The sequence below is a fragment of the Sus scrofa genome, chromosome 9 (assembly GCF_054392235.1).
Source record: "Sus scrofa isolate SSC_HxYL_T2T_F1_AM1 chromosome 9, Sscrofa_HxYL_maternal_Yorkshire_Landrace_v2.0, whole genome shotgun sequence".
NCBI lineage: Eukaryota > Metazoa > Chordata > Mammalia > Artiodactyla > Suidae > Sus > Sus scrofa.
Genome location: NC_139391.1, coordinates 111,719,546 through 111,746,289, shown reverse-complemented (window position 1 = coordinate 111,746,289; position 26,744 = coordinate 111,719,546). Strand labels below are relative to the sequence as shown.

The 26,744-nt window shown below is 40.4% G+C and overlaps 1 protein-coding gene across 3 annotated transcripts in view; it reads right to left on the bottom strand.

Annotated features, from left to right (window-relative positions):
• Positions 1 to 26,744, bottom strand: part of PRKAR2B (protein kinase cAMP-dependent type II regulatory subunit beta) — a 106,666-nt gene that overhangs the window by 18,890 nt on the left and 61,032 nt on the right. For all 3 annotated transcript variants that reach the window (XM_021102599.2, XM_084977454.1, XM_084977456.1), the window contains exons 3-5: positions 22,371 to 22,423; positions 15,203 to 15,286; positions 1,419 to 1,525 (exon numbers count right to left, since the gene is read on the bottom strand). In XM_021102599.2, coding sequence (XP_020958258.1) covers positions 1,419 to 1,525; positions 15,203 to 15,286; positions 22,371 to 22,423 — 244 coding nt within the window. The remainder of the gene's footprint in view (positions 1 to 1,418; positions 1,526 to 15,202; positions 15,287 to 22,370; positions 22,424 to 26,744) is intronic.

The following is a 26,744-nucleotide window of genomic DNA, read 5'->3' as shown; positions in this document are numbered from 1 at the left end:
CTGGGCAACCACAAGGCTGTTTTCTATCTATGAGCCTCTTTCTTCTGTTTCATAGATAAATTCATTTGTGTCATATTTTAGATTCCACATACAAGTGATGTCATATGGTATTTGTCTTTCTCTGACTTACTTCACTTAGTTTGATAATCTCTAGGTCCACTCATGTTGCTCCAAATGGCATTGTTTCATTCTTTTCATGGCTGAGTAGTATTCCACTCTGTGCAAGTGTGCATGCATGTGTCTGCAAGTGCTACCTCTTCTTCATCCATTCATGTGTTGATGGACGTTAAGGTTGTTTCCATGTCTCAGCTATTGTGCATGCTCCCGCTATGAACATAGGGGCGCGTATATCTTTTTCTTTTAATTTTTATTCCTTTTTTTCATCAATTATCTTCACATTTTTTTCATTTTTTAAAGTTTTATTGAAGTATAGTTGATTTACAATGTTGTGGCATGTATCTTTTTGAATTAGAGTTTTCTCCAGATATCTTCCCAGGAGTGAGATTGCTGGATCATATGGTAGTTCTATTTTTAGTTTTCTGAAAAACCGCCACACAGTTTTTCATAGTGGCTGCACCAATATACGTTCCCACCAACCGTGTAGGAGGGTTCCCTTTTCTCCACACCCTCTCCAGCATTTATTGTTTGTAGCTTTTTAAATGATGGCCATCTGGCCAGTGTGAGATGGTACTTCATTGGAGTTTTGATCTGCATTTCTCTAATAATTAGCGATGTTGAGCATCTTTTCATGAAGCACGATGTTTCTATGAAGTCAAGCACGACTTCAGTTTTTTTAAATTAGATTTTTCAATATAAATGCGGGCCTTTTTACTTAATTTCTCTATAGCATTTTTAAGAAACAAATATAATAATGCATATACAACTCCTGGAAGGATGCACAGACCCCTCACTCTGCTGGTCAGACAATGTTAAAGCAGTGGGAAGAAAGAATAACCTTTCACCTTAGGCCACTCTGAAATATTTGACTTTTTAACCAGGCACATATTGTACTTCACAGTTAACAATAAAGAACCTTTTCGGAGAACATAACAGACTAAATGGTATGGATTCCACATCCAGATGGTGTGCTACACTTGTATTCTCAATCGCAACAGGCATCACTAACCCTGTAGCAGACATAACTACCTCTCAGGTACAAATTAACGCATGAGGAGGCTCCAGGTAAATGGCTGAGATTCACAGATGAACCAAAAGACACCAACTTCCTCTGTACTTTACGCCTCTTTTCCTGCTCTAACACGGTGTCACTGGATGGGCTCACAGCAGGTTTAGGGTGCCCATGATGCAGGAATAAGGATAAAGAGGCAAAAGCCATTATCATAAGTTGATCTGTCAGTCATTCTAATAACTACTAGGATTTTCACTGCATTTCAGCAGTGAAGTTATGCAGAACTTACCTATCGATTACGTAAAAGTTATCGCCATCATCGCCTTGATCAATTACATGTTCCCCTTCCTTGACCAATTTTTCAAACATGGCATCTAATACTTGAGACATCTGCTCCTATTTTTCAAAAAGAAAAGACAGAATCTTTGTTTATTTAGAACATGTTTTCTTAAGTAACCATAATTAGCTTTATATTTCTGTGGACAAGCTCAAAGAAATGGAAATATCATCACTGCCATTAAGTATTAAAAAATACATAGGACAGTCTTCTTCACCGCATACGAATGAGATGATTATATATTTTCTCTCATATTCAGTTTCTGAATAAAAGTAATTATAATTAGTCTATTTCAGAATATTTGCAACTATCACCACTTTCAATATGTAAAATTAACGACCAAACCATCATATATACCTTGTGAAATATAATCTTAGCAACTAAAATAACCAGGATAATAAAGAACTAGAGCAAATGTCTTTTAAAGATAACTGAACTTTTTAAAAACTTCCCTATTTTGGTCATCACTAGAATTTATGTAGAGATTACCTACCTAAACATTTACCTGACTCCAATCCTTCTTGGTTTAGGCTCCAAAACAAAACACAACAGCAACAAGAACAAAAGCAAAACCAAAAATGATTGTGGCAAATAGTCTATCACTATTTTTTGTCACTAAGGTTCTCTTCAAGAAGCAACCATGGACCTTACGAGGATGGATCAAACTTAGCCTATTTAACACTTTTATTCGCTAAAGTGAGCTTGATAGGGCTTAAGGATAAACCTTAAATTAAGTGAGAATAAACTAGGAGGCAAAAGAGATCTCCCCTCCCAACAAGGACAGGAACAATTCAAAGGCCTTTGAATAGTCATAAAAACGGATATGAAGCAACAGGATGATGCAAAGTAATGGAAACGTCAGATTTCAAAATTAAATTTATGTTTATCACAGAGGAAACATGGGGGTGAGGAATACGTTAGGAGACTGGGGTGAACATATGTGCACCATTATATATAAAATAGATGAGTAACAAGCACCTACTGTATAGCACAGGGAAATCTCCTCAATACTGTGTAGTAACCTATATGGGAAAAGAATCTGAAAAGGAATGGATATATGCATAGGTATAACTGATTTACTTTGCTGCACATCTGAAATTAAGTCAACTATATTCCAATAAAATTTTTTTAAAAAGCAAAGTCAGAAGTCGTACAAAGGTTTAGGGTTACCCTCTCTGGGTATAAAAAGGGTACAACCCAACTTCCCAGGCCAACATCAAGTATTACTATAAACAGACTAAGGCACTGAAGATAGATCAGAGGGGGGAAATGCAAGTTGAAAACACAAGTTGAAGAAACACAAAACATTGGAGGTTCCCGTTGTGGCTCAGTGGTTAACGAATCCGATTAGGAACCATGAGGATTCGGGTTCGATCCCTGGCCTTGCTCAGTGGGTTGGGGATCTGGCGTTGCTGTGAGCTTTGGTGTAGGTTGCAGATGTGGCTCGGATCCCGTGCTGCTGTGGCTCTGGTGTAAGCCGGCAGCTACAGCTCTGATTTGACCCCTAGCCTGGGAACCTCCATATGCTGTGGGAGCGGCCCAAGAAAATGGCAAAATGACAAAAAAAAAAAAGGAAACACAAAATATCCTGGATCAAGAGCATGAACAGGCCACGTGCGATTCTCCTGTTTTGAGATCCCATTAACATTGCAGAGAACATGAAGGTGTGACTCCACAACCATGAGAATAGGAAGCGGAAACTGGAGGAGAGATTTCTAGAGCAAAGGGAAGGTAATGGCAGGTGGCAGGGAGAGGGGAAAGGCAGGTGGAGCCTGGGGAAAGGCAGGTGGGCCTGAGGCGTGGAGGGCCGACCACCTGTCAGAGCACCAGAGGCTCCAGATGGGGAAACACCTGGTATGGCAGAACGGGGTTGAGACACCGCTGAAGACAAGGGCACTGACTCAAAGTCCTCCACGACCAGCCAATACTTTCCTTCCAAAGGCCTCCACCCTGAACCCACGACGCCTAGCAACCAGGTGTTAACCAGTCTTCCCAGGCAAAAGATCAGGGTCATGTTCTTGGTAGAAACATAAATTAATGAGAGAGAACTCGAACAGCTCCTGTGAAGACTGGTGCCCTGGAAAGAGGACCCTTGCTTGCTGGAATGAGGGGGTCCCCCAGGTTAACTGCTGGCTCCCTGCCACTCTGCCCACAGGACACGGGGCTGACAGGCCTGCCCTACTTATTCAGGGCTCCAAGTCAGCTCTGTGTTGCTCTCTGGTAGCCAACATGACTAAGACGAACGGCAAACTAACACCAGGTGAGCTAGAAAATTCAGGAGCAGTGATGAGCGTTCAGAAAGTTCAACTTTATATGCCCAGAGATGGTCAAGAGGATGTTACAGCCATGGGATGAAAAAGGGGATATTTAGAGAAAGAGCCAATTAGAACAAAATGGGTAAGGTGAACAATGACAACGCAATTATGAAAATTTTTTCCTCCTTTAAATATTTTTTTGGAGCAGTTTTAGGTTCACAGCAAAATGGGGCAAAACATATAGAGTTCTCACCTGCCTGCTGCACCTCCCACAGTCTCTTCTCTACTATCAACAACCCCCACCAGAGGGTACATTTACTACAAGTGATAAACTGACGTCAATGTCATTATCACTCCAAGTCTGCGGCTGACATTCAGGTTAACCCTTGGGGCTGTATACTCCGTGGGTTTCGACAAATATATAATGACATATACCCATCCTTATGGAATTTTTTTTAAGGAAACAAAGAACTAAGAGGGTAAGAGTTGCCGCTGTGACTCAGTAGGTTAAGAACCTCACACAGTGTCTGTGAGGATGTAGGTTTGATCCCTGCCCTCCCTCACTCAGTGGGTAAAGGAGCCAGTGTTGACACCATCTGTGGTGTAGGTCACAGATGGAGGCCGGATCTGGCATTGCCTTGGCTGGGGCGTAGGCCTCAGCAGCAGCTCTGATTTCACCCCTAGCCTGGAAACTTCCATACGCTGCCGGTGTGGCCCTAAAATAAAAAAATAAAAAAAAATAAAAAAAAAAAAGAACCAAGAAGGTAAATTAAAACCAGCAACTTCAAAGAAAGTCCATAGAGAAATGAAAAGATCAGATTTTCAGAGAAAGTGCTAAGACAGACAACAAAGGGGATGATAAAGAAATATGGGGAGTTCCCGTCGTGGCGCAGTGGTTAACGAATCCGACTAGGAACCATGAGGTTTCGGGTTCGGTCCCTGCCCTTGCTCAGTGGGTTAACGATCCGGCGTTGCCGTGAGCTGTGGTGTAGGTTGCAGACGCGGCTCGGATCCCGCGTTGCTGTGGCTCTGGCTTAGGCCGGTGTCTACGGCTCCAATTCAGCCCCTAGCCTGGGAACCTCCATATGCCACGGGAGCGGCCCAAGAAATAGCAACAACAACAACAACAACAACAAAAGACAAAAGACAAAAAAAAAAAAAGAAATATGGGATGAACTTTTCAGCACCAAAGGATGTAGGTTTTCAGACTGAAAGGGCTCCCTCAAGGGCCCGGCACAACTGATGAGCGGATCCACCACACCCACATACAATGCAGTTTTCAGAACACCAAAGACACTGACCCTCGAGACCTCCAGAAAAAGGGGAAGGAGCTCGACGTTCAACTTCTTTCACAATAAACAGGAATGCAAACACACACTGAAATGCAAGACCTTTCTTCACCTGTCAGACTCAGGAAGACTGAAGTGTTAGAATACACTGTTGGAGATGGCACAGGAAGGAGGCATTCTTTGGCAGATGGCTGATGGGAAGGAAGTCAAACGAACAGACCTCAGAGGGCACACTGTCAGCAGTCAATAACATTCCGAACACGCTACCCTGCACCTCACCATTCCTTGTTCAGAAAGTTATTCTCTAGGGATGTGTGAAGTGACATGTGCACAGGCATTTTTCATTGCAAAATATGCATCACAACAAAAATTTGAAAACTTAAGTTTGTCTGCAGAGCGATGGATAAGTTTGGCACATCTATACATTGGAGAGCTAGGCAGCTATAAACAAATATGAGAAATGTTAAGACCCTGATCTTTTACTGGAGTCGCTGACAAGCTCGAGAACACTCAAAAAAGGGCAACCAGGAAATGTGAACCCTGCAGGGAGAAGAACCGTCAGGGAACCGGAAGCATTCCAGTGAGAGAAACTGGAGTGAACACACCTGCTATCTGCTGTCACACTGATGATGGTGGTGACCCCAGAGGCCAGGACTGTGACTTCTGGGTGGACGTTTCTGGAAATTTTGGAACAATGTAAAGACCTGCCTAGAAAGGAGAGCTGTCTAGCAGCGACGGGGCCTGTCTCGCAAAGAGAGGTGCTCCCTGCCCTGTTCAGGTAGGCAGGCCTCCTTCCCTCCACATGCTGTCAGTGGGGCTCAGTGTTTTTCAAACTGTGTATTCTGGGACCCAGAGGTTTTGTGGAGGTGCTTCAGTGATGAATTCTGTGAAGAGCTGATTTTTTAATACCATTTTAAAAAATGAAGTATAGTTAATTTACAACGTGTTAGTTTCAGGTGTACAGCTAAGTGATTCATTGTGTGTGTGTGTGTGTGTATTTGTATGTATTCTGTTTTTTTGTTTTTTTGTTTTTTTTTGGCTTTCTAGGGCTGTACCTGCAGCATATGGAGGTTCCCAGGCTAGGGGTCAAATCAGAGCTGTAACTGCCGGCCACAGCCACAGCCACGCTAGATCCGAGCCACATCTGTGACTTACACCACAGCTCAGGGCAATGACGGATCCTTAACCCACTGAGAGTGGCCAGGGATTGAACCTGCGCCCTCAGGGATACTAGTCAGATTTGTTTCTGCTGAGCCATGACGGGAACTCCTATGTATTCTTTTTCAGATTCTTTTCTCTTATAGGTTATTATGAAATATTGAGTAGAGTTCCCTGTGCTCTACAGTAGGTTCCTGATAGTCATCTATTTTATATACAGTAGTATGTATGTGTTAAATCCCAAATTCATCCTTAAGGTGTATTCTAACCATTAAATATTGCTGTCTTTTTTTTTTTTTTTTTTTTTTTAAGGGCCATACCTGCTACATAGGGAGGTTCCCAGACTAGGGATCTAATCGGTGCTACAGCTCCTGGCCTACACCACAGCCATTGCAGTGTCAGATTTGAGCCACATCTGTGACCTACACCACACCTCGTGGCAATGCCAGACCCTTAACCCACTGAGCAAGGCCAGGGGTCAAATCTGCAACCTCATGGTTCCTAGTCAGATTCGTTTCCACTGAGCCACAATGGGAACTCCAATCCAACCATTCAATATTAAAACTAATGAAAATCCACGTTTGGATGGATTTTACATACAATTTTTTTAGTGAAGGGCTATTTCAGATAACAGAAAATCAGCCATTCTAAAGTGGACAAGTGTGGCCATAAAGTGGTGGAACCACCACCTGTACCTAGTTTCAAACTACTTTCATCGCCCTGAAAGGACACCCTGTGGCCATTAAGCCGTCACCCCCATTCTCCCCCCTCACTAGGCCCTGACAACCACCATCTGTTTTCTGTCTCTATGGATTTACCTATTTTGGATGTTTCATATAATGGAATCATAGAACACACAGCCTTTTTAATCTGGCTCATTTCACTCATTATCAAGTTTTTGAGGTTCCTCTACATTGTAGCATATGTTATATACTCCATTCCTTTTTACAGATGAATAATATTCACACACACACACCATCCTTTACTTATCCATTCACCTGTCAGTGGACAACTTGGGTTGTTTCAACCTTTTGGCTACTGTGAATACTGCAACTATGAACATACGGACGCGAGTATTCTCTGGAAGACCTGTTTCAATTCTTTGGGATTTATACCTAGGAGTGAAATTGCTGAGTCATATAGTAAATTCTATGCTTAGCTTTTTGAGAAACTGCCAAGCTGTTTTCCACAGGGCTTGAAAAACCTGACTACCAGCACAGGCTGCATTCCAATTTCGCCACATCCTTGCCAGCACCTGTTATTTTCCTTTTTTAAAAAATGATACCCACCCTAGTGACGGTGAAGTGGTATTTCACTGTGGTTCTGACATGTATTTCCCTAGTGACTAACCATGCAGAGCATCTTTTCATGTGCCTATTGGTCATTTGTACACCTTCTCTGGAGAAATGTCTATTCAAGTATTCGGCCCACTTTTAAGTTGGGTTATCTGTCTTTTCATTGCTGAGCTTTAAAATTCTTTTTATAGTCTGGATATGAGGCCCTTATTATTTATATGTGATACACACACAATTTGCAAATATTTTCTCCCATTCTGTACATTGTCTTTTTGCTTTTTTGGATAATGTCTTTTGATACACAAAGCTTTTTATTTTTTATCAAGTCCAATTTATCTTTTTTTCTTTCCTGACTCTTGTTTTCCATGTCTATCTAAGAATCCACTGCTACACTCAAGGTCATAAAGACCTGCCCCTGTGTTTTCTTCTAAGAGTTTTATAGGTCTCTGATCCATCTGGAGTTAGTTCTTGTATATGGTGTGAAGTAGGAGTCCAACTTTGTTCTTTTGTCCCTGGATATCCAGCTATACCGGCAGCATTTGTTGAAAAGATGATTATTTCCCCAGTAAATGATCTCGCCATTTTTGTTGAAATCAAACAGCCCTGGCTGTGTGGGTTTGTTTCTAGACTCTCAGTGTTATTACACTGTTCTATAGGTCTAACCCTAAGCCAGTAACACAACATTTTGATTGCTGTAGCTTTGTAGTAAAAGTTTTGATGTTTGTGTGAGTCCTTCAACTTTGTTCTGTTTTTCAGTATCATTTTGACAATTTGGGGCCTCTCTTCTTGTATAGTTTAATACATTAGACAACAGCTAAATGAAATGTATTTTCATGATTTAGCTTTATAATATATAAATATTGCCAATGTTAACTTTCATAAATACTGATAATTTTTTTTTTTTTTTTTTTTTTTTGCTTTTTAGGGCCGCACCCACAGCGTATGGAGATTCCCAGGCTAGGGGTCTAATCAGAGCTACAGCTGCCAGCCTACACCACAGCCACAGCAACACCAGATCCGAGCTGAGTCTGTGACCTACACCACAGCTCATGGCAACGCCGGATCCTTAACCCACTGAAAAAGGCCAGGGATCAAACCAGAAACCTCATGGTTCTTAGTCAGATACGTTTCCATTGCACCATGACAGGAACTCCTGATAAAAATAATTTTTAAAAAGAATATAGGGAATTCCCATAGTGGCTCAGTGGTTAATAAAACCAACTAGTATCCATGATTAACAAATTAATTATTTACAAGGCCATGTTTGATCCCTTGGCTTTGCTCAGTGCATTAAGGATCCGGCAATGCTGTGAGCTGTGGTGTAAGTCACAGATGCGGCTCAGATCCCATGTTGCTGTGGCTGTGGCAGAGCCCAGCAGCTGTAGCTCCAATTTGACTCCTAGCCTGGGAACTTCCATGTGCCGGGGTTGCGGTCCTAAAACACAAGACCAAAAAAAAAAAGAATATGGAATCTCTATAAATACAGATCTGTTAAGTAAAAAAAAAAAAAAAAGAAAAAGAAACCAACCAACCAACCAACCAACCTAGGCAGAACACTGTGTATAGTTGGCTGCCACCAAAATTTTAAAAAGAATATATATATATATATATATACATATATATATATAGCATAACACTAGAAAAATACACATGATAATGCTCAAAGAACTCAGCTCCTGAGAAACTAGATTGCTAGGAGACAGGAATGGAAGAGAGATTTCTTTTCACTGACTACTCTTTTGTTCCTTTTGAATTTTTGTAAATTGCATACACACATGGATTTACATTTTTTAATTAATCAAAAAATAAACTCTATTTTTCAATTTAGTTTTTGTTTTATACCAAAGTATAGTTGATTTACAGTGCTGTGTTAGTTTCAGCGGTATAGCAAAGTGATTCAGTTATACATATATCCATTCTTTTTCAGATTCTTTTCCCATATAGGTTATTACAGAATATTGAGTAGAGTTCCCTGTGCTCTACAGTAGGTCCTCGCTGATTATTTTATATATAGCAGTGTGTATATGCCAATCCCAAACCTCCAGTCCACCCTACCCCACCACTTTTCACCTTTGGTAACCGTAAATTTGCTTCCAAAGTCTGTGATCTGTTTCTGTTTTGGAAATAGGTTCATTTGTATCACTTGTTTTTAGACTGCACAGGTAACTGATATCATATGCTATGTGTCCTTCTCTTACTTCACTTAGGATGATCATCTCTCAGTCCATCCATGTTGCTGCGAATGGCATTATCTCATTCTCTTTTATGGTTGAGTAATATGCAGTTCATATATGTATACATCTTCTTTATCTGTTCATCTGTTGATGGACATTTCAGTTGCTTCCATGTCTAGGCATTGTAATTAGTGCTGCAATGAACACTGGGGTGCATGCATCTTTTCCAATTGCAGTTTTCTTTGGATATATGCCTAGAAATGGGATTGTTAGATCACAAGGTAGTTCTCTTTTTACTTTTTTAAAGAACCTCCATCCCATTCTACCTAGTAGTTGAACCATTTACATTCCAATGGTATAGGAGGATTTCCTTTTCTCCACACCCTCTCCATCATTTATTATCTGTGGACTTTTTAATGATGGCTGTTCTGACCAGTGTGAGGTAATACTTCACTGTAGTTTTGATTTGCATTTCTCTAATAATTAGTGATGTGGAGCATCTTTTCATGTACTTTTTGGCCATCTGTCTGCCTTCTTTGAAGAAATGTTTATTTAGATCTTCTGTCCATTTTTTGATTGATTGTTGGTTTTTTTTTTTTTTTTGAGCCACAAGAGCTATTTATGTATTTTGGTGATTAATACAAACTCTCTACTTAAACAGAAAATATAATATTGCCTCCTGATGCGGACTAAAAAAAACTTTTGGAAGAAAGATGGTGATGGGGCTGCAGGAAGAAGCTTTCATCCCCTCCCTGGGTCCCTGTGTGAGCTCTAACACCTACTTATGAGACAGCAACCAGGGCTGAAGATGAAGCCAATGGGGCAGTAAGGCAGTGCTTTCTTGATGTGATGCTAATTGGCCTCACGGGGACCATGCTACCCAAATAAGTTCATCAACCCAGGCAACATATGGTCACCTATCAAAATTATGAAATTTGATTAAATGGTTTACTAATATTGCTAACTATTTATATTTCAACTTGTTTAGGGCAGATGGAGGGGGAATATCAGCTTTATTGATCAGCTCTGCCCTGAATATCAAATGGAGAAGAGGGACTATATTGCCATAGTAATTATTTTTGTTATCTCCAGAATTAGCAGCACTTTAAAACATTTTAAAGCTTAAGAATTCATATATGGATATATGAAAAAGTGGTCTCTGATAAAATACCGAACAATTATTTCTTTTAGAACGTCTCTATGTGACAGGTGTCTGTTCTAGTCAATCAAAACGTAATTTCCCCATAATTATGCACAGAGTGAAAAGAACTTAGGAAATATTTAATATGCAGAGGCTTATCTCAGTGACTGACAGCTACTGTAGGAAACCCACATTTTATTCTCCTACGGAATGCAAATTCCAGACAGAGCTCAGGAAAAGGGCTCTGACTCCCTTAAAAAAAATAACAATTTACTCTCCATTTATGAAAGAACCTATCATATGGCATAGGTAAATTATTTCAGTTTGCCTCAAATTAGAAATATTTTAGAAGAAAAATGGCCTACTGAGTTGAGCATTAAAATATTCATGAAAAGGATATCTTCAAAGAGGTTAATAATTATAAATGCTGTGCTCAATGTATGAATATACAGAACTCCAAGGAAAAATGTTCTGAGGCCTAGGAGGTGCTAGATTTTTCAAGCTAAACAATGCTTTCAGGCAAGTCAAATGAGATCGTAGATGCAAAGCCAAGATCATTCCTCATGCTAATTAGTAATCACTGCTTCCCCTTCCAAGTTATTTCATTTTAGGAAAAGGTACCACCTCCACAGCCAGACACTGGGGATCAGCCAGGACTCTTTCAGGTCCTGGTTCATTCAATCACCAAGTACCAACTCTGGCTCATCCTGAGTATTTTATGAAACCATGCCCTTTCCCTCTTCTTTAGCTGAGCTGGGTTTTTTCCCCTGGATCATGGTGCAGTTTCCTCTCTGAGCTCCATTCCTTTGCTCCTGACCTGTCCCTCTCATGCCTTAAACTCCACCCTCTACAATGCCCTCCTAGTAACCTCAGACACACCTTATTATTAACTTCTCTGCTTAAAATGCGACTGCCTCCAGCATGTGTCTGCTACTGTGGTATGACTTTCCACACTGGTCCTTAGAGCATGCACATCTGAGCAGCAACCACTGGATATCTTCTGCTTTAGCCTCTAGGGTTAACGCTCTCTGTATTTTTTGTTCAGCTGGTGATATTCAACTCCTTTTCTGAGGCTCAGTTCAAGTGGCCTCTCCAGCTTTCTGGATCCTCAAGAGAGGCTAAGAGATCACATCCTCTCATAGGGTCCTGCAGTACAGCATTTATCATGTTGTACAAAATCGATTTGTAGGTACATTTGAATCTCTCACCAAATTATAAGTTCCAAGAGCACAAGAACCATGTCTAAGTATTTTTGTGGCATCCAACGCTTTATACAAGCCCTGGAACATGGTGGGTGGTCAAGGAATTGAACTCAAAGGAGCTTCTATAGGATAAGCCGATTATATAAGTGGAAAATGTTATTCAGTTTAAACACATTTGGCAAAAAATGCATATAATAAAAAAAACTAGAAAGCTGTTTAAAACATGAGCTTAACTTAAAATCCTCAATCTGCTATGTTTGGGGATAATTTCTTATTCCGGGTAGTAATATGCTGAGAAAAATTAATGTTCACTTATTTATACACTGCTTCATTTATATTGTGTATCATTCCTAGAAGGGAGAAGTAGGGAAATAAATCAAGATCATATGAACTCAAATTCAAAAAAAGATCTTTTGGAAACAGCTATAGAAATAACTTTATTTCTTCCCTATAAAACATTTAATAAGCATAATTCATGAATTTGGTATTTTCAGGAACTGACTTTTTCCTTTTTGTCATTATGTTTTTGTTTTTTGTTTTTCCTGTTTGCCATTTCTTGAGCCACTCCCTGGTATATGGAGGTTGCCAGGCTAGGGGTCCAATCAGAGCTGTAGCCACCGGCCTACGCCAGAGCCACAGCAACGCAGGATCCGAGCTGCGCCTGTGACCCACACCACAGCTCACGGCAATGCCAGATCCTTAACCCACTGAGCAAGGGCAGGGACCGAACCCGCAACCTCATGGTTCCTAGTCGGATTCGTTAATCACTGAGCCACGACGGGAACTCCTTTTTTGTCATTATGAACTGTGGCCTTTAAAATACATATACTGAAGACCTTCGACAGAGCGGCAAAAGAAGTCTACAAAAGTTCCCATGTTTATAAAAATAACCACTTTAATGAAGTAAAGATGTTCCAGTCAGAATACACCAGCAAAAATTTTTTCTTTTTTTAAAGTTATTTTAAACACAACCAAAGTTTCATAATGTTTTAAAAGCATTTAAGTTGAAATGGAAAGAAAAATCAATTTAATTTAGAGGATGGGATAGAACAGGCAGCATCTCAGGAAAGTGTAAGTGGCAATTATTTCACACATGCCTATTCGACCCTTAGGTTTTAGACACCAGAATATCACTGCTGAACCATTAAAATACCAGCTGAATTAAATATGAACATATGCAAATAACTTGTGGCAGTACCAATATATGGAACTAGAGCGTTTTCACAAGGGGTTCTGGTCTTTCCTACTCAAAGTATGGTTTTAGGTTGAAAGCATCACTGGGAGCTTGAGAGAAATCCAGACTCTCAGGCTCCGCAAGTGACCTACTGAACCAGAATCTGCATTTTCAACAAGATCCTCTGATGACAAATGGGCATCTTAAAGCTTAAGAAGCACACTGTTTTTGGTGACCCTGAAATTCTCCCAGACAAAGTTCTGCCTGGAAAAGAATCTCCTTGGCTAGAGCATACCCTAAGGATAAAAACCTAAGGATTAATTTCACAGCTGTTTGTGTGTATCTGGAGCAAAAGCATTAAATACTAAATTACTTTTAAAAAGTGGAAAAAAAACTCTATCTAAAAATACTAAATTAGTTTAATTCCAATACCAAAATTATCATCTAACACATACACACACGCACACACACGCAGTTGTATCTTTCCACTAATAATTATTTGGACTCCTTTTGATGGGAGATCATGAGACATCACATAGTTTCATGGCCTTTGTTTCACAAAATCATTATCATTCTAGATAAGGGAAATCTGAGATAATCTGAAAGCCCATTATTTCACAAGTTCCTTTTAGTCACTTATTCTACTATTTAATACTACCAGGAAAATTTTCCATTCATAAACCAAACTCCCAAATTTTGTAGCTTAATTCCATGTATTATTCTTCCATTATTAGAGAGAACAACCAGCAACCCCATTCTTTAGAGCTCCGAGTTTTGCCAATCTGGAGGACCTGGATCAAACAGGACAAACCTTGGATTATGTGGTGCTAAAGCAACATCTCCAATGGCGCAAAATATAATCTGTGATCCTAAAGGACATGATATAAACATAACTGGTATTATAAACAGAAGAGCTTTTAAAAGATAACTTCAGGTATAATACGACCCAGCATAGAAGACGTGGTATAACGCAGGACCTTCCTTTTTATAAAAATGGCCTTTTTAAAAAGACCTCATCTTAAAAGAGTGGGTCTTGATCTAATGCTTTCTTTTCTAGGGCATCAATCTGAAGACCATAAGATATTGAGTTTGATCAAAAGGAACTGAAGAAAGTTACAAATGTTCAGCCAGGTTTCCCAGTTAGAACATGGTAGCAGGAGTTCTTTCCCAAATGACCATATAGCCAAGAACAAGCATCATCTGTGATGAAGGAAGCAAAAAGCTTTTAGGTCAGAGAGCAGGGCAAAGTCTAAAAGCATGGTCACTCAGCCTGAGGGAGGGGATTCCAGAAATACACCCAAAACCAAAAGATCCAGAGATCTCAAAATCTTTACAAAGAAGAAGAAGAAAAAAAATCCGTCTTCCTTTAAAGTCAAGTAAAACTTAACCATTAAGTATAAGGGAGTTCCTGTTGTGACTCAGTGGTAACAAACCTGACTAGTATCCATGGGATGTAGGTTCCATCCCTGGCCTCGCTCAGTGGGTTAAGGATCTGGCATTGCTATGAGCTGTGGTGTAGGTCACAGACGTGGCTCAGATCTGGCGTTGCTGTGGCCGTGGTGTAGGCTGGCAGCTGCAGCTCCGATTCAGCCCCTAGCCTGGGAATTTCCATATACCATGGATGTGGCTCTAAAAAGACAAAAATTAAAAATAAATAAATAAAATACGTATAATACAAAAGTTATGCATTAAAAATAATTACTATTAATGGCTGGTGATAGAGGCACTCCCCCATGTTCCTGCAGAGTGGACAAAGTCTTAACTGCTTATATCTGGACCATTTCACAGGGCTGCATTTTCAGCAAGTAACCTTGAAGGATGAGATAAAGTCTTCCCTGGACAAATGGCAGGAGCGCTTACTCCTGCTCTGACAGCAGTGACCTCCCCAGCTCCTAGAACACAGCCCACTGCCTGTGCGAGCATCCACAGTGGGCCTTTACATGACCCAGGTGATGTTAGCTTGTAAAGAGGGTAAGATCCAAGACCCTGCACGGTTCTTCACACTGACACTGGAAAACACCATGTCCATAAATTGCAATTTATCTTACCGGATCCAGGTTCTTAAACAGCAAGATGTCTTTGCAGGCCTCTTGTAATCGATTTCTTTGATCGTCAGTTTTAGGATGTATAATCTAAAAGGACACCAAAATTAACAAACTATTAGTTTACTCACCTGACTCATAAGGGGTAAAATTTCCTAGCAGGACATTACAAGGATGAATCATGAGTGCAGGGGTTCACTTTAGGTGACAAGACATTAACTACCAGCGTGAAGTACGGGAAAGGAATGCAGTTTATCTCGGGAACAGGGTGCATATTTCCTTAATACAGCACTTGAATGTTTGTCAAAGTAGTGTCTTTCCTAGGTTAGTAAGTTCATTCTATAAGGGTCTGGACTGGCTAATCACTTGAGACGTCAAAGCTCCAGGCCACAGGGACATACAAAAGGACACGAGGGTACAGCAGCTCTGCTGAAAATCTAGAGATTGCCTTCTCGTTCTCTTTACTACTCTTTTGTCTTTTTTTTTTTTTGTCTTTTCTAGGGCTGCTTTCACGGCATATGGAGATTCCCAGGTTAGGGGTCTAATTGGAGCCATAGCCACCGGCCTACACCAGAGCCACAGCAACGCGGGATCCGAGCCGCGTCTGCAACCTACACCACAGCTCACGGCAACGCCGGATCCTTAACCCACTAAGCAAGGGCAGGGATCGAACCCACCATCTCATCGTTTATTAACCACTGTGCCACGATGGGAACTCCTCTTTACTACTCTTCAACACTGTTTTATACTCTTTACCACTGAATTCAGTACTCTTTCAGGATGCAGCAGTTCCCTTTGTAACTTGATAAACGTCTCTAAAAGCAAGTAAAGTCTTACCTGTGTGCTCCAGCGCACAACCTACGTAACTAAGCCCCCGGGGAGCAGGCACTCACGCACTGCTGCACCAAGAGAGCGTGGCTCCGAGGAAAGATGAATCCAACCATCCTGGTGTGCTCGTTTCAGAAAGAGCTCAAAGAAAACCATGCTCCCATATGCGCCCAAACTTTTGTTCCAGAGGGCGAAGGCCAAGAGAGTGCCCTCTGTAAGGGGCCGACTCTTCAGCCTCCCCTCTAGCAGAAGGCTTAAGCAACATGGACCCAAAGGTCCATTCTTTGGTGAACATGAGAGGTCAGAGACGGTCCAAAAAGCGGAAGACATCACATCGGTCTCCCAGAGACCCACACACCCCCTTTTCCTGTTCTAATGGTCACGCACACAGAGACCAGACTGTCAGGATAACAAGCAGAGTAGTTCCCCTCCCCCACAAGAACCAGGATCGGGCCATGGTGAGTTCTGTGCCCAGGAATAGATTAAAACTCACAATGGGAAATTAAAATCAGCTTTTCAAACCTATCTCAGATGGCTAAATATCACAGGCCCAAGAAGAAGTGAGGAAATGGACAGTGTAGCTGTGTTATTTATGTTTATGCAGGCTGTTTATACACTACGAAACAGTCTATTAGCCAGTGAGAGAGGAAGTCACTGCCGCTTCTCCTCTAAGGGTAAGGAATGTGCAAACTTTCATTTCCTATCTAATCAACACTGTCTCAAACTAGATCCAGTGATGGCATATGGACCCAGAAAGAGCAGATCCCGCTGCCTAAGAACTCGCTGCTATACAAGAAACTTTAAAAATCCGGATGTGAACTAAGCCATGCCAACCAAAATTCACTTCTGCCTCCTTCAAAGAAGGAAGCCTAACACAGGAAAACAGAATAAAACAAAAAGTTATTTCTCAGGTCACAAAATCCATCTAGAACATCAAACGGAAGCAGTCACAAATGTCTGCCTGCTGAGCTCTATCCTCAGAGAGGAAAGGTTGAGGACACCACGTCACTGACGTTGAACGAATTTCCTAGGTCCGAGGTGGAGCCGCCTCTGCCCAGGGTACCATGGCAGCAAAATCAAAGCTTAGATAACTCTTGTGTCCCTATAAATGTTCCACTTCATCAGAAACACAGTGTATCACCAGTCAAGCCCCCAAAGCCAAGCCAACTCTGGGCTCCAAACTTACTTCCTTGTTCCTTATTCGTTTTCTGGTTCTCTCTTCCTTGTTCCTTATTCTTGACCCTATAAAGAGCGTTCTGCCTTCCACTCCATTTTGCAGGTCTCTGGACCCAAGGGAACAGAGACTGCCTGCTTTATGCCCTGTTAAAGTTTGTATCACCCAATTGTTCAGAAGATGGTCTCCTGCTCCCAAAGACTTGTTTCTTTCTGTTGGGTTTGGTGTGACCCCACAGATGAGATCTGTATCTGGATAACCAACGCTTCAGCAGGGTACCTAAACATGACCTTTGGCGGGGGGGGCCACACCTGTGGCATACGGAAGTCCCCAGGGTAGAGGTCAAATTGGAGCTACGGCTGCCGACCTACACCAAAGCCACAGCCACACCAGACCTAAGCTGCAGCTGCAACCTACACCTCAGCTTTTGGCAACATCATATCCTTAACCCAGTGAGCCAGGGATCGAACCTGCATCCTCATGGATACTAGTCAGGTTCTTAACCTGCTGAGCCACCACGGGAACTCTCCAAATGTGATTTTTATTATACTAGAGGCTACTTTCTTTTCTATTAGAATTTATTTCTGATTTCAGGATAAAAAAAAATCTTACTGGTTAAACAAATATTTATGTAGCATTTACTATGTGTCAGGCACTGTTTTAAGGGCTTTAAATATTGACTAGTTTTATCCTAGTAACAGATCTCATGAAATAGGTGAATTTTAAGTGCTAAGTGAAATGAGTGAGGCAAAGACAAACACCATGTGCTCTCTCAAGCGAGAAGAGTTAAGAAAATTAACCTGACCAAGTAACTTTCTCAACGTCACACAGTTCAGAAGCTGCAGAGCTGGGATTCATCCCAGGTAGGGTGGCCACCAAGTTTATACTATAAACGGGGGTGAGCAAACCATGGCTCAAAGGCCAGATTTCTTTTTGTATGACCCCTGAGCTAAGAATGATCTTACATTTTTAATGATTGGGGGGACCAAAAAAAAAAAATTGAAATACTGTTTCCTGACATGTGAACATTACATGAAATTCAAGTGTCCTTTTTTTTTTTTTTTTGGCTGCAGCAAGCAACAGCTTGATGGGGGAATCTGTTTCCAGACCAAGGATTAAACCCTGGCCACAGTGGTAAAAGCGCCAAATCCTAATCACCATCCACCAGGGAACTCTATGTAAATAAAGTTTTAAAGGTCCCAGCCACGCCCATTCATGTATGTATTGTCTACGTCTGTTTTCAAGCTATCATAACAGAGCTGAACAGTTGCGACAGAATCTGTACAGCCCCCCCAAGCCTAAAGTATTTATTATCCAAGAAAGGTAAAATTCTCAAGAAATAAAAGCTTTACAGGGAAAGTCTGCCAATTCCTGCTATAAATTTCTGCTGCATTTCAACTAAAAAAATTTTAAAAACTAATTAATAAGACCGACAATTTTCTTTAAACACCCCATCTATTTTGTTAATCAAGGGAAGTCTATACAAGTATTTTCCTATCTGTCCAATCTACTCTCCACACAGAGCTGAAAAGTAACCTTTTAAAAATTTCAGTCAGAACACCCCATTCGCCAAATTAAAACCTCGATGGATTCCGTCACGGCTTCGGAGAATTAAATCCCCACTCCTTTCCTTTGCTACCCTCACCTCAGCCACTCAGCCCCAACCACAGCTACCTTCACTGAGTCTCCACCTTCCTCCGTGCTGATGGACGTGGGTTTCTGGCAAGACTCTTGCCACGTCCATCCTTCTGGTCTCACGTCCAAGAAGCCTTCTTCAACTCCTCCATTTAACTAGGGACCCAGGTGATTTAGGGGTTTGGATTTGGTTTTAATTCCCACACCCTGTGACACTGTCCTTTTAACACTTCATGATTTATGACTGTTGGTTAACTTGGCTGTTGTCAGCTTCTGCTATTAGACACTAAGCTCCAAGACGGCAGGGGCTTTTCCACCGCGCTCACTGCTGTACACCCAGCACCTGGCCAGGTAGGCAGAAGGCCCTCTCCAAACACTGAGTAACAGAACAAAGAAATGCTCCACTCTTAAATTCACTGGCTCTTTTCTGCAAGCTTCTACATGCTAGATGTACATAACCCTTACATTCTCACTTATTAAAGGCACTCCAACTAAAATCTGCTATTTTCCAAAATCAAGCTTAAGTATTTAAATTTTCTTTGTAACAAGAACCTACTGTATAGCACAGGGAAATCTACTCCATAGTGTGAATAACCTAAATGGGAAAAAAGAATGGATATGTTTATATGTATGACTGATTCACTTTGCCATACATCTCAAACTAATACAACACTGTTAGGTCAACTATATTCTAATAAAAACTTTAAAAATAAATTATTCTTCTTTGAATAATATCAAAGAATACCTATTTACACTAGCCTGAGATTTAAGGATTTAATAATATAAACAGTCTCTGAAATAAGATAAAGTGTCCAAATGAAATGTTAGTTTCTCAAAATACATTATATGTTTTCTTTACATTTTTTCTAGTATCTGTTTAGAACCAATTAATTCTGAAATCTGTACCAATCATTTCCAAGGGCTATGGTACAAACTGCCTTACAGTATCTAAGACAAAAAATAGTTTATAGTAACATATTTAGATAAAAGTCAACCTAATGGAAAGTCCAAGACACTTTATTATAATGATTAATACATCATTAATAAAATAATGACCAAAAACTATTAAAGTCACATTGAAGGATGTTACAGGGGACAACTTGGGTGAATGCCCAACCCACAAAGATGCCTTCTTCTCCAAAACTGACCTTATTTATTTTTTTAACCTTTTTAAAAAAATTGTAGTTAATTTACAATGTTGTGTTAGTTTTGGGTATATAACAAAGTGATTCAGTTATATATGTACACACACATACGTATGATTTTTTTTTCAGATTCTTTCCCATTGTAAGTTGTTACAGGATATTGAATATATAGTTTCCTGTGCTATAGTAGGTCCTTGTTGTTCATTTTATATATAGTAGTGTGTATATGTTAATCTCAAACTTCTTATTTATCCCTTCCCCTTTTTCCTTTTGGTAACCATAGACCGTTTTCTTGGTCTTCAAGTCTATTTTTATTTTGTAAATAAATTCATTTGTTTAATTTTATTTATTTTGTAAATAAAATCATTTTTTTAATTTTTTTTTTAGATTCCACATATAAGTGATGTTGTATGATATTTGTCTCTGTCTGGCTTCACTCGGTATGATAATCTTGAGGTCCATCCATGTTGCTGCAAATGACATTAGTTCATTCTTTTTTTATGACTGAGTAATATTCCGTTGCAGATACATACCACACCTTCTTTATCTCTGTGGATGGACATTTAGGTTGCTTCCATGTCTGGCTATTGAGAATGGTGCTGCAATGAACTCTGCAGTGCATGTGTCCTTTTGAATTAAGAATCTTCTCTGGATATACATCCAGGAGTGGGGCTGCAGGATGGTCTCACTTATAACTGGCCACAGCCAAGTTGGAACTCCTTGGCCTGGCCCCCCAGCCAAAGTCAGGTCTGTGAGAAAGTCTCCACAGGGAAACTGGGATTTTAAACTGAGAGAGACACAGAGTGATTGGCAGCTGAGTCCCTTCCAATGACAAAACTCTGAGTGCTGCACCACTGCTGTGTAAGGACCCCAGAGGCGGGCTGGCTCCTGCCCACAGTGTGGGGTTTTCTTTAACACTCTCAGGATTTCTATAAGATTTCCAAGCATATGTCCAATAATTCTCCCATGTTTTCTTTTTTCTTTTATCTCAATATGATTGGGTTCTTTCCCACGACCAAATGAATCTTAACTGGTAGAGCCTTCCCAACAAGATGGTTAGAAATCCGTTAGAGTGATCCAGCCAAACCACTTTATCACAGGCATCAAATGGTAGCTAAGAGTTTTCGAGTTCACGAAATACTGTATATTTTTTCCAAACTGCATTTTTAGATGTTTTTTAATTTAGATTGTTACTAAGTTAAAACGGCTTATCAAGCATCTCAATTACTAAATTTTATCATACACATTTATACACAAAGAATGCTGTCTTCAAAGTCGCCTGTTATTGTTTCTGCAAGATACATAAACAAAGGGTAGAGGGGGGAGGGGCTGTTTTTTCAGACCATGTGGAGTCATAATAGCACATTACACGTTAGTAAAGATACCCTGATCCTAAGGCAATGTAATTTCAGACTAGAATTTATAGATTTTATCAAAATATGTAAGTTCTCGAACCAAGAAATGAGTACCTGGTGCTGGAATCCCCGCAGGGACAGGGGTGAATTGGGATTTCCTCAAAATCCTCTGTGTCATTTAAGGCTCCTGATCGTCCTACCACTAGATTTTACTTATATTTCAGGGAGAAAAATGATGTAATGGCTTAGGGACACAGTATCTGCTTTCCTACATTAAAACCCCATCTAACTGAAGTATTTTTCAGAGCTATGGAAAAAGATTTTTGTTTTTATTTTTTAAAGCCAGACAGAAAAAAAAAGGAGCTTTTTTGTAAAGTATGTACTCAGAAAAAAAAAAGTAAATGATTACTTTCCATTTCCAGGCTCAGTCATCTCTTACTTGGTTTACTTTTTACTAAATAAATAACAGGAGAACAGAGTTAAAGGACACAGTTTAAAAACTGCTTCAAACCAAACTGGACAAATTCTTGCAAAAACAATATGTTCTCCAAGGTACCATTTTCTGAGCAAACTATCAGACTCAGATTTTAAAAAATAATAACTGCTGTACTGACATTTTAGATGTAATTTTATTGTGATTTTGTTGTGGTCGTTTTAGAATAAGCTTCTGTTGTGATAAATTAGTAGGAGCAGAAGGCTTTTCCTAGTATTTTTCTTTGCTAGAAATACTAAGAAAAATAACATTATCACTATGGGAAAGACAGCTAAAAATATGTTCATCAGAGACTATATTTTTGCAAGAGAAATAAAACCACAACTGCAGGAAGTTTTTACGTTCATCTTTCTTTTTATCCAAAGTGGATCAAAGTAATTATACAGAACTTGAAGTAAAAGAAAGCTATCAGAGATAAGACTAGGAATAATTCCATTATGCCTCCTGTTAACCTATCTTACCTGTCAACAGCTTTTCTATTATTGTTTTCCTTATCCAGGACAGGAGTTTTATTTAAAATTAATATATTCAGTAAATTACATACCCTGGACTCAGCATCATCTTCTTCTTCATCAGGATTATAAGCTTCTGCACACACTATAAAAATAAAAATGGATGTTTTAAAGATTTTCATTAAAAAACGTGTTACAAAATCTTTAAAAAGTGATGAACAAAAAGAATACTGTGGTGTAAAATAAAACATTAATTCACCTCATCCAGGGCAAGCAGTCTTCTACCCAAAACCAGTTTGCCATTTCAATTTATAAAGAATTTACTAAAACATAAAGCTGTAACTTTAAGACACTGATAACTGCTTTTTTCCCCTCTTATTCAGAAAAACATAGCTTAACCTCTACACCTTCATTTCCAAACTACAGAAATGCATAAGATCAAAAAATTACCTAAAAGAACAAACACATAAAAACATACACACACGTGTGAGGTGATCAATTTAATTATACAGTTATGAGTAACTTTCATAAATTACCCACAATTCAATCTTCCAGGAACTATGAGGTGATCAATTTAATTATACAGTTACGGAGTTCCTGTCGTGGCGCAGTGGTTAACGAATCCAACTAGGAACCATGAGGTTGCGGGTTCGATCCCTGCCCTTGCTCAGTGGGTTAACGATCCGGTATTGCCGTGAGCTGTGGTATAGGTTGCAGACACGGCTCGGATCCCGCGTTGCTGTGGCTCTGGTGTAGGCCAGTGGCTGCAGCTCCGATTGGACCCCTAGCCTGGGAACCTCCATATGCCGCGGGAGCGGCACAAGAAATAGCAAAAAGACAAAAAAATATCTATATATATATACAGTTACGAGTAACTCTCATAAATTACCCACAATTCAATCTTCCAGGAACAAATGCTATTAACATTTTGCATATTCAAGTCTTTATTCTGTGCTAAGTTTATACTGGATACACAATTTTAAAAATTCATTCTTCATTTAATACTGTAAGAATTCTTTGTGCCATGAGAAACATTTGTTAATATTATTTTAAGGACTGCTAATTATTTATCATAAGCCATAACTTACCACTCCCCTAATGCTAGACACAAAGCTGGCTTCTATTAAAACCTTGCAGGAAACATCTTCACGCATTAATATATATCTACATTTCAGATTTTGCTGTGGAATTACTTCCAAATGTTATTTAGGGACTAAAAGGTATGACAATTTTTAAGGCATACTTATCACCAAGTTTTTTTCCAGTGAGACTGTACCCATACAGTGTCCTACAAAGACTGTAAGGAGAGTCCTCTAAATGGTACATCAGAGGCAGATATTACTGCTCAAAATCTTTGCCAATGTAAATGAAAAAATTTTTTAATTTAAAAAATTATTATTGAATTTGAACAATTTTCAAATGTTTATAATAATTTACTTCTGTATTTGGTTTCTTTCTTTTTTTTTTTTGTCTTTTTGCCATTTCTTAGGCCGCTCTCGCAGCATATGGAAGTTCCCAGGCCAGGGGTTCAATCGGAGCTGTAGCCGCCAGCCTACGCCAGAGCCACAGCAACGCAGGATCCGAGCCGTGTCTGCAACCTATACCACAGCTCACGGCAATACCGGATCGTTAACCCACTGAGCAAGGGCAGGGACCGAACCCGCAACCTCATGGTTCCTAGTCGGATTCGCCAACCACTTCGCCATGACAGAACTCCAGTATTGGGTTTCTTTTTGACTTACACCAGTTTCTTAATTCTTTTTTTTTTTTTTTTTTTTTGTCTTTTTGTCTTTTTGTCTATTTTAGGGCCGCACCTGTGGCATATGGAGCTTCCCAGGCCAGGGGTCCAATTGGAGCTGTAGCCACCAGCCTATGCCAGAGCCACAGCAACGCGGGATCCGAGTCACATCTGTGACCCACACCACAGCTCACGGCAACACCGGATCCTTAACCCACTGAGCGAGGCCAGGGATCAAACCTGCAACCTCATGGCTCCTAGTTGGATTTGTTAACCACTGAGCCATGATGGGAACTCCAGTTTCTTAATTCTTAACACCACACTTTATCATATTTCTTACAATCATTCTATCCAGTTTGCTTTTTTTTTTTTTTGGCTGCACCTGCCACATGTGAATATTCCCAGGCCAGGGACTGAACCTGCACCATAGCAGTGACCTGAGCCACACAGCAGTGACAACTCTGCATTCTTAACCACTAGGTCACCAGGGAACTCCAGTTTGCTTTTTCACTATAATTATCAGGTATACAACAATTACGCATGCTTGTTTATTTTTAATGTAGTGATTATTATAGTGATATTTAATGTAGTGCTATTCTGTAATATGACTTAAACCCAATGATAAACATCACAAAAATACCACTGCTTTCGAGTTTGGTATTTGCAAATCTTCTTTATTTGCAAGTCTAAAGATCAGTTATTTCTCTTTTCCTTCAGTTTGTAAAGGTAGACCTTTTTGCATTTACTTTTCAATCCATGTGGGCCTTACTCTGGCGTGGATGTAGAAATGTAAAGAGCAGAGGTCAGGTGAAAGGCTGACAAATGTCTTTCCAGGGGCCTCAGGATGGCCTCAGGAGTTTCATCATCTTTCGCACAATGACTGTCATTATTGCTATAAAACCTGCCGGAAACTTTCTTTAGGCTCTGCTCTATACACCTAGGCCAGTGAATGATTCTTAACCAGCCAATTCTCCCCACCCAGGGGGGCATGAGGCAATGTCCAGAGCCATTCTGGCTGTCACAACTGTGGGGGGGGTTAAGGGGAAGCTACTGTTAGACACCCCACTATGCACAGAATAGCTCTCCCTCCTCCCAACCAAAAATTATCTGGTTCAAAATGTCAACAGGGCGGAGGTGGAAAAACCCTGACCTACCAAATATTTCCTTCCTCAGTTTCAAAACAACCTTAAGACAGGTGTCATATCACCACTTGGCAGATGAAAGAATAGAGCAGGTTATGTTTCTTGGCCAAGATCACACATTGCAACGTCACAGGACCTATACCTGATCCCCTGATTCCAGGACCGTCTAGCTGACTCAAAAGGCCTTGATCTCTCTCTCTCTCTCTCTTTTTTTTTTTCTTTTGATCTTTTTTAGGGCCACACCCGCAGCATATAGAGGTTCCCAGGTGAGGGACTGAATCAGAGCTGCAGCTGTCGGCTTACACCACAGCCATAGCGACACAGGATCCGAGCTGCATCTGTGACCTACACCACAGCTCATGGCAACGCCAGATCCCAAACCCACTGAGAGAGGCCAGGGATTGAACCCATGTCCTCAGGGATTCTAGTTGGGTTTGTTACCACTGAGCCAAGATGAGAACTCTTTTCTTTCTTTTTTTTTTTTTAATGTTTTAGAAAGCAGCTTTACTTGGATATAATTCACATGCCATACAATTCACCTACATAAAGTATACATTCAATGCTTTTTGGTACATTATTAATTTTAGAAAATTGTGGTAAGAGTAGATATAACCTAAAACTTGCTATTTTAGGTGTACAATTCGGTGGCATAAAGTACATTCACAATGTTGAATAAATGTCACCACTATTTATCTCCAAAACATTTTCACTGCCCTAAGCAAAAACCCTGAAACCATAAAGCAATAACTCTCCATTCTTCCTGCTCCTGGCCCCTGGTAACCTCTAATCTACTTTCAGTTTCTATGAATTTGCCTATTCTAGGTAGTTCACATAAGTGGAATCATATAATAGCTGTTCCTTTGTGACAGGCTTTCTTTATTTAGCATGATGACTTCATGGTTCATCCACCTTGAACCATGAAGTCATCAGGTGTTGGAACTTGACTGCTTTTTATGCAAAGGCCTTGTTCTTTTTTCTTTCTTTTTTTTTTTTTTTTTTTTTGTCTTTTTGCCTTTTCTAGGGCCGCTCCCCCGGCATATGGAGGTTCCCAGGCTAGGGGTCTAATCAGAGCTCTAGCCACTGGCCTACGCCAGAGCCACAGCAATGTGGGATCCTAGCCACGTCTGCGACCCACACCACAGCTCACGGCAACACCGGATCCTTAACCCACTGAGCAAGGCCAGGGATCAAACCCGTAACCTCATGGTTCCTAGTCGGATTCGTTTACCACTGAGCCACAACGGGAACTCCAGGCCTTGTTCTTAACCACTGTTCTGCACTTGCCAGCTTTGGTAAACTCGCCAGCACAATGCCTGGATCTCAGTCTTTCCTCTAAAAAATTTAATAGAAGGAGATCTTCTCCTGGAGACAGGCTCCCATTAAAGAACCTCCCTGATGCCTAACACCCAGAATGCCAGCTCAGTGACAAACTTCCTGAAGCAGTATGGAGTCAGTGTGACAGGCCAGCTCTCTCCCTGCAGGAAGGCCACAGCAAAAGCCAAATCACAATTCAAAGGTTGTTCAATGAGAAGGAGACCGGAGGAAGAACGAGTCTGTCAAACAAATTGAATGTTTAATGGCATCCG